General features: G+C 42.6%; 1 protein-coding gene across 1 annotated transcript in view; it reads left to right on the top strand.

Annotated features, from left to right (window-relative positions):
* The window catches only part of LOC149442141 (uncharacterized), a 32,014-nt gene extending 18,335 nt beyond the window's left edge, over positions 1 to 13,679 (top strand). Inside the window, exons 2-3 of the mRNA XM_089656483.1 lie at positions 773 to 837; positions 9,756 to 13,679. Of these exons, the coding sequence (XP_089512609.1) occupies positions 9,757 to 12,381 (2,625 nt within the window). The 5' untranslated portion in view covers positions 773 to 837; position 9,756 and the 3' untranslated portion in view covers positions 12,382 to 13,679. The remainder of the gene's footprint in view (positions 1 to 772; positions 838 to 9,755) is intronic.
* Positions 13,680 to 14,079: the final 400 nt, after the last annotated feature.

The following is a 14,079-nucleotide window of genomic DNA, read 5'->3' as shown; positions in this document are numbered from 1 at the left end:
ACCCAACCTATCAATCGGCTGTTGTAGTCCTTGGTGGGTGGGGAAGTCTGGAGTTACCCAACCTATCAATTGGCTGTTGCAGTCCTTGGTGGGTGGGGCAGTCTGGAGTTACCCAACCTATCAATCGGCTTTTGTCATTGGTGGGTGGCACAGTCTGGAATTAACCAACCCATCAATCGGCTGTTGCAGTCCTTGGTGGGTGGGGCAGTCTGGAGTTACCCAACCTATCAATCGGCTGTTGTCATTTGTGACTAGCGCAGTCTGGAGTTAGCCAACCTATCAATCAGCTGTTGCAGTCATTGGTGGGTGGAGCAGTCTAGCCTTTTCCCAGCACATCAGTCGGCTATTGTAGTCACTGGTGGGCAGGTCCTGCCACTACTGTGAGCAGCAAAGTAATTACATCCCTCTCATCTAGGAGAACTACTAAGAAAAGCTGTTCTCTCACACAGGAGAACTACATGATTGGTGGTCATGGGGAGGGAGAGGGCGTGGCTGTCACTGGTTTTATAAATGGGAAACTGTGGGAGGAGCCCCGGAATGCATGGATTCAAAGGACATTTTGCCGATGGCTGACACAGTTATAGAAAAACAGAATACATTTACAAACACGGTTTTATATTTCTGCTTTCAGCTTTAAATATTACAAAATGTTGTGTGAATATGATAGCAGCCAAAATACTTAATATGAACATCATCCACTGTAATTTGGGTAATCTTGGGTGAAATTTCATTTTTTTTTTCCTGATCTTCATATTTTTATTTCCTTTTGAAGGGCCGAGAGTTGACTCCAGTCAGTACAAAACCCGCTTTTGGATAAACGTCTATACAGTCATACAAGTAAGCTTGTGTTTGTTTGTTTTTTTTCTTTTTATTAAAACACTGATTGTTCAAAGCTGTAAAAACGATAAACCTAGTCACCCATGTTACAAGCTGATCTGTGCAATCTCATGTAGAATTTGCAACAGCCTTTGTAATGTGAGGACCTTCTTAATGTGATATGTTTTGAATAAGTGTCTAGGAAGGCTCTCATACTACATAGTTGCTGGTAAATGGAAAGCTCACCATGTTACAATCTCCTGTTGGATCTGCCATCAGCTCTGTAGTGTTAGGGCCAGCCAGCGTGGTTGGATACAAATTGATTTGCTAGAAGGTAGGTCCTCATAGGAGTAGGTCCTCATAGGAGTAGGTCCTCATATTTCATTTATTGCAGGAATTCTAAGACGTTGTGCAACCAGATTGTAACGTGTCAGGAGATCGGACAGTCTGTGTGCAGTAAGATTGTAAGGTGTTTAGAAAGCTTTACAGAAGATGGATCTGTAATATAACCAAAAGACATTTCAGCATTTTTACCCCCTTCCTGTCCGAGGGAGCGCGCAATCCAAAATGGCGGGCGTCGCTTATGAACGGCAACTCACCCCTGCACTGCCACCGTCCGGCCATTTATATACATGGGCTGGGCAGGAAGTGGTTCTAAACCCTTAAGGTTTTTTTTTTTTTTTTTTTTTTTTTTTATACCTTTACCACTTCCAGTCCGGACACTTTTACCCCCTTCCTGTCCCAGGGAGCGCGCAGTCCAAAATGGCGGGCGTCGTTTATGAACGGCAACCCGCCCCTGCACTGCCACTGTCCGGCCATTTATATACATGGGCCGGACGGGAAATGGTTCTAAACCTTAAGGTTTTTTTTTTTCTTTTTTTTCCTTTACCACTTCCAGTGCGGACACTTTTACCCCCTTCCTGTCCCTGGGAGCACGCAGTCCAAAATGGCGGGCGTCGTTTATGAACGGCAACCCGCCCCTGCACTGCCACCGTCCGGCCATTTATATACATGGGCCGGACGGGAAGTGGTTCTAAACCCTTAAGGTTTTTTTTTTTTTTACCTTAACCACTTCCAGTCCAGACACTTTCACTCCCCCTTCCTGTCCAGGCCAGTTTTCAGCTTTCAGCGCTATCACACGTTGACAATTGTACGGTCATGCAACACTGTACCCATATGAATTTTTTAGCATTTTTTGGAGACAGATAAAACTTTATTTTGCTGGTGTTTATTCACCACTGGGATTTAAATTTTTTTTTTTTTTTGCTATATAAATGAAAAAGCCCTTACAAGTCAGCAGGATGTCTCTCTGTATGTGTTATTGTTCTGCTTTGCCCCTGCGAGGGCGTATTTTTAGCTTGTTATATTCTTAAAAACAAAACTTTCTTAATAAAAATATTGAAACAGAAAAAGTCCAAACATTTTGAAAAAAAGTGTTTTTCTTATAAAATTTTGCAAATAAATAATCTTTCTTTTTAGTAAAAAAAATAACCCAGATTGGTTTATAACCAAAAATTATAATTTTTCAAAGTTTGTTTTTTTTTACATTTTTATTTTATTTTTTTTTATTATTATTTGTTTTTTTTTAACATACTGTCACCCTAGCAGTGGAGTGTCACCATACTTGTGGGGGGTGATGAAGATTATTATTATTATTATTTTTTTTTTACACTGATTGCTTTTACACCCATATTATTTCTGTTTTTTTAACTTACTGTCAGCATGGTGACACTGTACTACTTGTGGGGGTGATGAAGATTTTTTTTTTTTTTACACTGATTGCTTTTACACCCATAAAGGATGTAAAAGCAATAATTTCTCCTTCTCTCTGGCTGCATTCTTGCACTCATTGAGAAGAACTGAGTGAGCTGTGATTGGTCACAGCTTGTCACATGGGTGTTTGTGAATAGCCTTGTACCATGTGACCTCTGTGCTCATTCACAGATTTCACACGTAGTAAGCAATGATGTCAGGAAGTGACATCTTGCTTACAACTATTCATGTGATCACTGATTGGCCAGTCAGTGATCACATGATCAGGACCTCGCACAGAGGTCCCGTACAGCGATCGGTGTTCCACTGTGTTCCTCCGGACACAGTGGGCACCAGATCGCGGTGCCGCACTCTCCCAGGGAGTGCACACAGGCTAAAATGGCGGGTGCCGTTTATGAATGGCAACCCGCTCCTGCACTGATCCTGTCTAGCCGTTTATATACACGGGCCGGACGGGAAGTGGTTAATACATACTCTGCATTAAGATTTTAAAAAAAACCTTCTGTGCTGCAGGATCACCCTCTTGTACTTACCCGAGTTCAATTTTTTTTTGATCCAGTGCTGTGCATGAGAGCAGTGGCTCTCTCCTCTCTCTGCCTCCTCACAGTGCAGGTGAATAGTAGCGGGAGCCATTGGCTCCTGCTGCTGTCAATCAAATCCTGTGACATGGGAGCGGGGATGAGGCAAAGCCTTGCTGTCTGTGGCAATGGCCGCAGGCAGCGGAGATCGAGCCCCACAGGAGTGACCCCCTTAGCAAGTGGTCTTGCTTGGGGGGGGGGTGCTACTCGGAAGCCAGGAGCTCCAGTGAGGGACCCCAGAACATGAGGATCGGGGATGCTCTGTGCAAAACCATTGCACAGAGTAGTTAAGTATAACATGTTTTGTTATTTATTTATTATTTAAAAAAAAATGTTTAATATTTTAATCCTAAAAATATAAGAGATTCATCCTAAAAACCAGGGCTGAAACAACTAATCGACATAATCGATGAAAATAGTTGACAACTATTTTCTGTAATCAATTGGTCAGCCGACCTTTTGGCCTGCATACAGAATGCAGTATTTGTTTACATATCAGAAAATACAGTGCAACGCACATACAGCTCAGTACACCGATTATACATGTCAATAAGTGCCTGAGAACCTGTGAATGTGTCAGGAGCAATGCTTCATGGGACATGTAGTCCAGGGCAGGAGAAGGAACTGAGTAATTCTAAGGGCAGAAGTTTACCTTGCTATAAAGGGACTCCATCAGGGGCGAACTGACCATTCGAGCACTCGGGCACTGCCCGAGGGCCCGGGGTCAGTAAGGGGCCCCATGAAATGCCCCTGGTACCTTTTTTTTATAGGCTTTTTTGGGTGTGCTTTGAGAGTCGGCAAGGACACAGGGGCCCCATGATCCCCTATTGCACGGGGGGCCCCATGAGTTGTCAGTCCGCCCCTGGACTCCATAATATACTTTGTGGCTTGCTATAGGGGCACTCTGAACACAAGAGGAGCCAGAAGCGCCGGCGAGGGACCCCAGAAGAGGAGAATCAGCTTGCTCTGTTCAAAACCATTACACAGAGCAGGTACGTGTAACATGTTTGTTGTTTAGAAAAAAAAATCCATCCTTTACGATCACTTTAACCGCTTACCCTCCAGAGGATTTACCCAACTTCCATTTTTTGCGGTAGGGCGCTGTGTTACTTTAACTGACAATTGCGCGGTCATGCAACATTGTACTTAAATTAATGTCCTTTTTTCCCCACAAATAGAGCTTTCTTTTGGTGGTATTTGATCGCCTCTGCGGTTTTATTTTTTGCGCTATAAACAAAAAAAGACCGACAATTTTGAAAATAAAAAAAACAATTTTTTAACTTTTTGCTATTTAAACATGCCCAATAAAAAATGTAAAACAAATTTCATCATAAATTTAGGCCAAAATGTATTCTACTCCATGTCTTTGCTAAAAAAAAAAAAAAAATCCCAATACGTGTAAATTAGTTGGTTTACATGAAAGCTATAGCTACTACAGATGGCGGTATATACACTGGAATTTTTATTTATTTATACTAGTAATGGCGGCGATCAGCAACTTATAGTGGGACTGCAGTGGGCATTCTGGCACTAAGGGGGAACTGACTAATTGTCACTGACATCCCCAGTGACACCAAGACAGTGATCAGTGCTAATAAAAAGCACCGACACTGTACTAATGACACTGGGCAGGAAGGGGTTAACATCTGGGGCGATCAAATGGTGAACTGTGTGCTGTGTTGTGTTTTACATAGTGTGCTGTTTTACTGTGTAGACAAGCTGCTTTGTATTGCTCTGCTGTGCAGAGCAATACAAAGCAGCCTGTTTGTGCTGACAGGGGAGAGATCTGTATTGTTTACATACAGACCTCTCCCCTGTCAGTGTTTCTCGGCGATCGAGAGTCGGCAGCCGGGACCCGGTGATTGACATGCCAAGGAGCCAATAGCGACGCGGGTAGGGACCGCACGCCCCTCTACCCGGAAATACAAAATCATATATATATATATATGTGTATGTGTGTATATATATATATATATATATGTGTGTGTATATGTATATGTATATATATATGTATGTATGTATGTGTAATTTTGCACATCCCTGCTGTCCTGTAGCAGTCCCTCTGCTATAGGGTGGTCAGGAAGTGGTTGATATAAAAGATTTCTATCCCCCTCCACCCTTCATGTAGCTTCATGTCTGACTCCCATTTAAAATTCCTTATATATCTGACTTCTGGGTATATTTATTTATATATATATATATATATATATATATATATATATATATAATTACTTTCACTGTTTCACAGTAAAAATGAACTTGTACTGATAAACTGCTGTTTTTGTTCTATAAAGGGCTAATTTTTGCTTTTTTAGCCCCATCTTGACAGGTGTTCTAAAAACATGCTGCTGCTACAACTAAAGTTCTTATGCTGGCCATACATACATTTGATTTTTGGAAGAGAGAATTTGTATGAATATTCGTATGAAAATTCTTTGTATATGAATGGACGAATGTTGTTAAAACTTTTCACTTGATTTTAACACTTAATTTTAAAATTAATGTAATTCGTGAATGAAAACCACATATACTGTCCGAAAATTCATTAGATCAAAAAAAGTTTTTTTTTTTATTTGGCTCCTTTGAATTTTTCCGTCACTGTGGTCGAAAATGAATGTCAATTTGACCCCACAAACGATTAGGAAATAGAACGAACGTTCTTAAAATTAACAAAAAGGAAAAATTGACAGCAGGCACAGGTATTTATTATTAATATTTCAGGTACTTATATAGTGCCATCAATTTACACAGCGCTTTACATATATATTGTACATTCACATCAGTCCCTAACCCTCAAGGGGTGTACAATCTAAGGTCCCTAACTCACATTCATACATACACATACTAGGGACAATTTAGACAGGAGCCAATTCACCTTCAGCATGTCTTTGGAGTAGTAGCATGCCTATGACAAGAGAGTCTGTCCTCCATAATATTTTATTACAGTCTTGTCTGAAAATCTGCAAAACCATGTTTTTAGGTCTTTTTTTTTTTTTTAAATTATAATATAATTAAATATATAAATTAAATAATATATAATTAAATAATTTTATAATATAAATTTTGATCTAGGAGTCTGATGATATGCACCAGAATCAATCTCTAATAGTACATACATCTCGTCTGTCTGTTATTTTCAGAGTGGATTAGATATTTTGTTTCCTAACCAGCTAGTTATTTATATTTCCCACTGCATACATATATTCAAGAATAAATGGTCTTTTTTTTAATTAATTCAGTTATACATCACCCTTTTTTGAGGTTTTTATACGATTTTAATCAAATCAATAAATCGGCCAACTAATCGATTATGAAAATAATCGTTAGTTGCAGCCCTACTAAAAACTTTGTTATAGTGAGCACATTTCTGGCTAATAATTGAGGGTAGACTTGGGCTCAGAGTTGAGGGGTCACTAGTAAACTGAAAGTCATTTTAGAAAGGTCATAGCAGGTACCTTGTGTTGCTAACAGGTTGGCAGACCTTTTAACCACTTGCCCCCCAGAGGATTTACCCCCCTTCCTGACCAGCCCATATTTTTGCAATACGGTGCAGCAATACTTTAACTGACAATTGCGCTGTCATGCAATGCCGCACCCAAATGAAATTTATGTCCTTTTTTTTCCCTACAAATTGAGCTTTCTTTTGGGGGTATTTGATCGCCTCTGCATTTTTTTGTTTTTTTATTTTTGCGCTATAATCAAAAAAAGACAATTTTGAGGAAAAAAAAACAAAATTTTTGACTTTTTGCTATAAAACATTTCCAGGAAAAAAATTAAAAAAATCTAATTTCTTTATAAATTTAGGCCAAAATGTATTCTGCAACATGTCTTTGCTAAAAGAAATCCCAATACGTGTAAATTAATTGGCTTACGTGAAATTTATAGCGTCTACAAATGGCAGGATATATACTGGAATTTTTATTTTTATACTAGTAATGGCGGCGATCAGTGGGGGAACTGACACTAACTGTCACTGACATCCCCATTGGCACTAATACAGTGATCAGTGCTAATAAAAAGCACTGACACTGTATTAATGGCACTGGGCAGGAAGGGGTTAACATCTGGAACGATCAAAGGGTTAACTGTGTGCCGTTTTACTATGTGTTATGTTTTACTAGGAAGGCATGCTGTTTCACCGGCCGTCCTGTATTCCAGGAGGCTGGCATCTTCAGTGTGGGCACCCGGCTGTGATAGCTTGCGGCTTCACAGCCGGGTGCCCACTGCACATGCGCGAGTAGCGCTGCGCTTCATGAATGGTCCTGTAGTCTTCTGGGACCTGCCATGTGTCCCAAAAGACTACAGGGAGGGAGGGAGGGAGGATACCTTCCGTTTCCAATCGCCTAGGCCAGTGGTGGGCATCCTTTTTTTTCAACTGAGGCAAATCTCGCCAAAACCACGATTGAAATTTATTTTGAGAGCCACATTTTTAAAACTGAAAATACATAGGATGGTACACTGTTTTTAGTTTCAATAAGTTTTTATAGTAATTCATCCCCCATATAGTAATTCATCCCCCATAGTAATTCATCCCCCATAGTAATTCATCCCCCATATAGTAATTCATCCCCCATAGTAATTCATCCCCCATATAGTAATTCATCCCCCATATAGTAATTCATCCCCCCTATAGTAATTCATCCCCCCTATAGTAATTCATCCCCCCTATAGTAATTCATCCCCCCTATAGTAATTCATCCCCCATATAGTAATTCATCCCCCATAGTAATTCATCCCCCATAGTAATTCATTCCTCATATAGTAATTCATCCCCCATATAGTAATTCATCCCCCATATAGTAATTCATCCCCCATATAGTAATTCATCCCCCCTATAGTAATTCACCCCCCCATAGTAATTCACCCCCCCATAGTAATTCATCCCCCCTATAGTAATTCATCCCCCCTATAGTAATTCATCCCCCATATTAATTCATCCCTCATATAGTAGTAGTAAGTAAGTAGCAAGTAGTAAGCCAAGTCCCCCCTGTGTCAATTCACTTACCTTTGCTCCGCGCGTTCCTCTCGCCGTGTTCCCGCGCCGTTCCGGTCTTCAGGGCGGACTGTGAGAGGAGCCTAGCTCCTCTCACGTTCGTCACGCTGCCCCGCCTACACACATCCTGACAGCCAATCACTGGCTCTCAGAATGTGAGTAGCAGCGAGACTGGCCAATCATTGCATTTGAGCGCGCTGCCCTGGCTGTTTTTTTTTTGGATCACACTGCAGAGTCCCTGCCGCCCGAGAGGAGGGAGGGGAGCGGGCGCCCGGCACACAAGAGCCGCATTAAAGCGTGTAAAGAGCCGCATGTGGCTCGCGAGCCGCGGCTTGCCGACCACTGGCCTAGGCGATCGGACTGGAAGTGGGAGCGGGTACCAGTCAAATTCGGGTACCCGCTCCCACCCCCCCTCCCCCGCCACTCAAAGGTGCCTTTGTGGGGAGTGGGGCAGCAGTCCTTAAAGCGGAACTTTCCCTTTTGGGTGGAGCTCTGCTTTAACAAGGCAGATAGGTAAAAGAAATGCTCTCCCTTCACATCTGCTCCTGGTTGTCCTGCTGTCTCTCTGCCTCCTCCCCCCTTCCGGTGGTAGCTTTGCTCATGCAAAAGAGGAGCTTGGAGCATGCTGACTACTGAGGGGGAGGCATTGGCACTGGTTGTTAAGGACCCCAGCAGGTTCTGGCTCCTTAACAACCACCCGTCAGCATTCTTAACAACCAATCAATAGCTGGTTGTTTGGGACCCCAGCAGGTTCTGGCTCCTTAACCACCCGTCAGCATCCTTAACAACCAATGAATAGCTGGTTGTTAAGGACCCCAGCAGTTCTGGCTCCTTAACCACCCGTCAGCATCCTTAACAACCAATGAATAGCTGGTTGTTAAGGACCCCAGCAGGTTCTGGCTCCTTAACAACCACCCGTCAGCATCCATAACAACCAATGAATAGCTGGTTGTTAAGGACCCGGCACCCCACGGCTATTCACTCAGATGTGCTGTAATGCAATGCATTTAAAATTTGTTTTAGGAGTACTGCAGTGTGCATGCAGCTTCTCTGCAATATGAAAGCAGCCTAAAGGTTTTTTACCTTGATGCATCATAGCAAAAAAACGCCCCACTACTTTTCCTAACCACCCTCATCCCTAAACCATTACCCGAGTCCTGTCACCGGTCCAGAGCTATCCCTGCTGTAGCACCGCTCCTCTCACAGGAGACACTGCGGGCAGCAGGTTCCATAGTTGCAGTGCCACTGCAGCTGCAAAGTAAACAGTCTATTTGCTTTTAGCAAATCAACCCCTGAGTCTCTGTAGTGATCTTTGGGGATGAATTAATCAACAGTGCCTGCAGCTATAGGGTGCCAGTGAGAGCTTGTTCTCAAGCTTCTTTTAATCGTTAGGAATATGTAAATGCTTGAATGTCCATAACGTACCAAGAACCTGGCCACAGGTTTTCTTTATTTCATCAGTGTTCCGAGACCTCAGAGGACAACAGCAAGTGTAGAGGAAGTTACAGAGTTTGCAATGTGTGTGCGGTAAATATTGAAATCATTTTTAAAAATGTACTTGCGTTCTTATTCCTGATGTCATTTTGTTTTCACAGGATGCCGGCGTGCTTCGTAAAAGGATGTTCTTTTAGTTGGCGTCAGAAGGATCCCGACATCACCTTGCACGTCTTTCCACGCGATCCGGGAATGATAAGGAAATGGCTCCTGCAAATCTATCGTAGTGAGGAAGGCCTTGAGGAGTTTGTTGAAAAGATACAGAACAGCAAAAAAGGCGTCTACCGTATCTGTTCCAGACACTTTGCCGCTGATTGCTATGAAAAGAAAAAACTTGGGAAGGTGTTCAGAAAGGATGCCATACCCACCATTTTCCCTTGGCTTCAGCCATATCCTTTGGAAGAGGAGCGTGTGGATCACCCGTATGCCAAAAAGAGGAAGATGGACACCGACTTGCCGGAGGAATATTTTGACGACATGTCAGCTGAAGAAACTATTAAGCCCTCTGTACTTCCTGCGTCCTCCCCTGTGCCCACTTCTGTACCTACGCCTCAGGAGTTTGTGATGTCACAGTTTGCAAGTAAAATGCGTACCCACAGCTTTCCCGAATATCCAGCTTCACAGAACAGTGTCTGCATGACAGAAGACATGGCCAACTACTCGCCATCCTGCCAGAGCACGGAGGAGGTGGGGTATTACGGTCTCCCCCCTCATCCAAGGGGGAAGAGATATTATCGACCAAGGACTCGCCGCACAGTTGGTACAATGACTCGACGTTATCCAGGAATGTCACACAAAACAATACAGGTCGACAGACCAATAGGAATGAAGGATAAAGCTGCGCAGATATTGCGAAGGCCACCGCACAGGTCTATAGCACTTCAGTGCAACCTTGCCAAACTTCCTGCACTAACGCATGCAGGAAAACCACAGTCAACTAAACCAATCATTCAAAAACTTGATGATCTTCACTCAAACCCCAACACGGCCTCATTTGCAGATTTCGTTGAAAACTCCATGACTATTCAAGTCATAGAAGAGGAGGAAGAACCGCCAATGTCGCCAGGTCTGTCCTCTATTGAGAGCTTTGCAGATGCACAGTCTGACGCAGAACCCGAGGAAATGTCCGTTCCTGACCTTGATGAAGCCTATAGCCCGTGTGTAGAGGTGGAGGAGGACTGTAGTCAAGAAATGAATGAAAATATTCCAGCGGATCCAAAAGAGGCCGACATTACGCCTATTTTGTTGCCTGAGGATCAAGCTCCGGTGGACCATGTCAAAGAAAGGAAATTTATCGTTTTTGAATCCTGTTTAAATAAGTTACTGATGTGTTGCAAGTGTTTGAAGATGGCAAGCTGCCGTGGAAACATAACAAAACTAAAAAAATATCGGATTGGCTCAGCAGTTTTAGTAACTGCTGTCTGTTCAATGAAGCATGAATTTCACTTGTGGACTAGCCAGCCCATGATTGGCCGAATGCCCATTGGAAACCTTCTCATATCTTCCAGCACTTTATGCAGCGGATCCAATTTTTTTAAGGTAGAGAGTTTTTTCCGGCTCGCTGGAATTCTTGGAATCTCGCAGCCTACCCATAACAGTAACCAGAACCTTTACTTATTCCCCACGATTGATCACCATTGGAAGCTAGAAAAAAAAAGCATCATCCAAGACGTGCAAAGCAGACCCGTAGCGCTAGTGGGTGATGGCCAGTGCAAGTCCTACGCTTCTCGTGCCAAATACTGCACCTACAATTTCTTGGAATACCAAACTAAAAAAATAGTTGACTTTCAAGTGGAAGCGTTAGATCCTTCTGATCCCCCTACGGGCCTTGAAAAAAAGACATTCCGAACAGCCCTCGACCGGATAATCAAGGAAAAACTGAATGTCCGTGTCCTCTGCACAGACCGGCATGCAGGAATAAAAAAGCTGTTAAGGAAACACTACAGTCGCATCAAACACCAGTATGATGTCTGGCATGTGGCCAAGTCTGTGGGCAACAAGATGGCAAAGGCCAGCCGGAAGCATGGCTGTCATAAACTGGCAAGGTGGATCAGGCCTGCCAAAAGCCATCTCTGGTGGTCGGTCAGAACCTCTAAACAGAATTCAAGTTTACTGAGAGAAAAATGGATCTCTATTGCACACCATGCGTCAAACCAACATCATTGGGATGAGGCAACTCTATACAAGTCCTGCCATCACGACGAAGAAGAGGAGGAAGAGGAGAACAAGGAATGGCTTGTGGCAGGTTCAGAAGCCCACCTCCAACTAAAGGGCGTTGTGCTTGACGAAAGCCTGCTTGAGGACCTCAATCAACTTTCCAATTTTTGCCACGCTGACGAACTTCAGGTGCTTCGTACCATCACCGGAAAGTACCCTGCAAAACGAACTCGTTATTCTGTTGACGGCTTGGTGGCCCGTTCACAGCTAGCCGCTCTGGATTATAATCGGAATATTGGCCTGATACAGGGCGTGCTAAAGGCAGCATCTTATGGCGCAAGCGGAAAAGCCAAAAAGGATTGGGTGGAATCCAAAATTTACAACCCCGCCAACCAGGACTTTATGAAGGATATCATAGCTGACGTTCTGTCTTTTGCCGATGGAAAGAAGAATTTTGGTAGGGAATCCCAAAGTTCAGAGGTGACCAAAAAGACTTCCCCTATTCAGAGGCCAGCCAGATGGAAAATGATGAACAAATGTATTTACAGATTTCCTGAATTGATTGAATAGATGGACCTGTGCAGGATAGTAAAGGCAAGACTGGTCCTTTATAGTCTAATGAACACATGTTACTTGTGTGTATATATAGCCTTTTTTTTACTTTTTTTTTTTTTTTTTTTTAACCTTTTTTTTACATTTTAATGTTTTGTTGTCATGCTAATTTCTTGTCTTTTGAATTGCAATTGCTCATGCTTAGCTACTTAAAGTGGAACTTCAGTTATCCCCCCTTTGTGGTCGATGAGTGTGAAAGATTGCAGTTGGGACTGCTGCAATATTATTATTATTTTTTTTTTTTTGAGGTAGGATAAGTGAGTAGATTTTCTTGTTGGTTGCCCTCAGTTCCTATGTTTTCATCCGGGCAGGAAGCTTGAAATATCTCTAGCCAGGATGCAGAGATAAATAAAAGCCCGACAGAGGTTCTAACCCTTCTCAACTCTATTCATCCCCAACACCCCCCCCCCCCCCCCATCGTAAAAGCAAAAAAAAGTTTTGGCTGAAGTTCCCCTTCAAAGTATGTCTATACAAATTCCCTTTAAAAACTATGTAAGTACAGAAAAATACCTGCTGACCCTTCCTGAAATCCAGTGTGCTAATTTCCAGTTTGAAGCTGGTCTCCAGGTTTCCTGTGACTTTTTAAATTGCTTGGACCAAGCTGGTCCAAACAATCTATTTCCTTCACCAACCACTGCACTGTCTCTAAGCGCTCTATGAACTATATGTAGCTTCAGCTGCATACAGTACACAGTGCTGGTTTCCAGCTGTGAGACAGAGACTTCCCATCTCACACCCAGAACAAAACAGAGTCGGTCTGAGTGACGCTCAGCCATTCATAGGCATCTTCGTATTCACTGTGTTTCGTGAATGAGAAACTAAAAGTCCCAACAGCCTTAGCGCTGTACAGGCAAGCAAATATACTGACAGATCTGCAGGAGACCTGCATGGCGCTGGTGCAATGCTTTACAGGCTCCTGCAGACAAAAATAATAAATGCACATTTATTAGGGGAAGGCGTTCTGTAGCCCATCAGGGGGAGAACTAGACAGTGCAGAGGCCGCCCTGTCAGCAACTTATGAGCACACTGGGTTTCGGGCAGGATGACCGGTATTTTCCTGTTCAGAATACAAATGGGAAAATAGCACAAATTAGCAATGATTTACTGCTTATGTTCTTTTTTATATGAGGCTGACATTTTATACAAAGACGCATGTGGATCATGACTGTGTTGTTAAAGCCTGCTTAAGTTCCATATATTTTTCATTTTGTTGCCAGTTTACTATAAAACAAGTACAGACAAATCTGTTTTTATAAGAGTTGATTCTGAGCGATTTCTTTCTAATTTAAAGTACACTTTCTATTTCAATATTTTTATTAAGAAAGTTTTGTTTTAAGAATACAACAAGCTCAAAATACGCCCTCGCAGGGGCAGAGCAATAACACATAAACAGACATCCTACTGACTTGTATTAGTCAAATAACGAAATGTCCAATGACAGCAAGAAGGGATGGCAAAAAGCTGAACCAAATAGCATCAGTAATCCAACATAATATTGTAAAAAAAAGAGGAAAGAAGAAAGGGTAGAAGAAAGGAAAAAAGAAAATTAAACAAAAGGGAATCCGAAAGAAAACATGAAAGAAGGGAAACTAGAAGGATCACGGATCCAGGGCTAGCATGGGCAGCGACTATAGGAGGCCATAACTAGTAGGAGGC

The sequence above is a fragment of the Staurois parvus genome, unplaced genomic scaffold (genome assembly GCF_062004578.1).
Source record: "Staurois parvus isolate SC_StPar_1 unplaced genomic scaffold, SC_StPar_1.0 ptg000909l, whole genome shotgun sequence".
NCBI classification, from domain to species: domain Eukaryota; kingdom Metazoa; phylum Chordata; class Amphibia; order Anura; family Ranidae; genus Staurois; species Staurois parvus.
The sequence above is the reverse complement of the archived record's forward strand: the minus strand, read 5'-3'. Positions and strand labels throughout refer to the sequence as shown.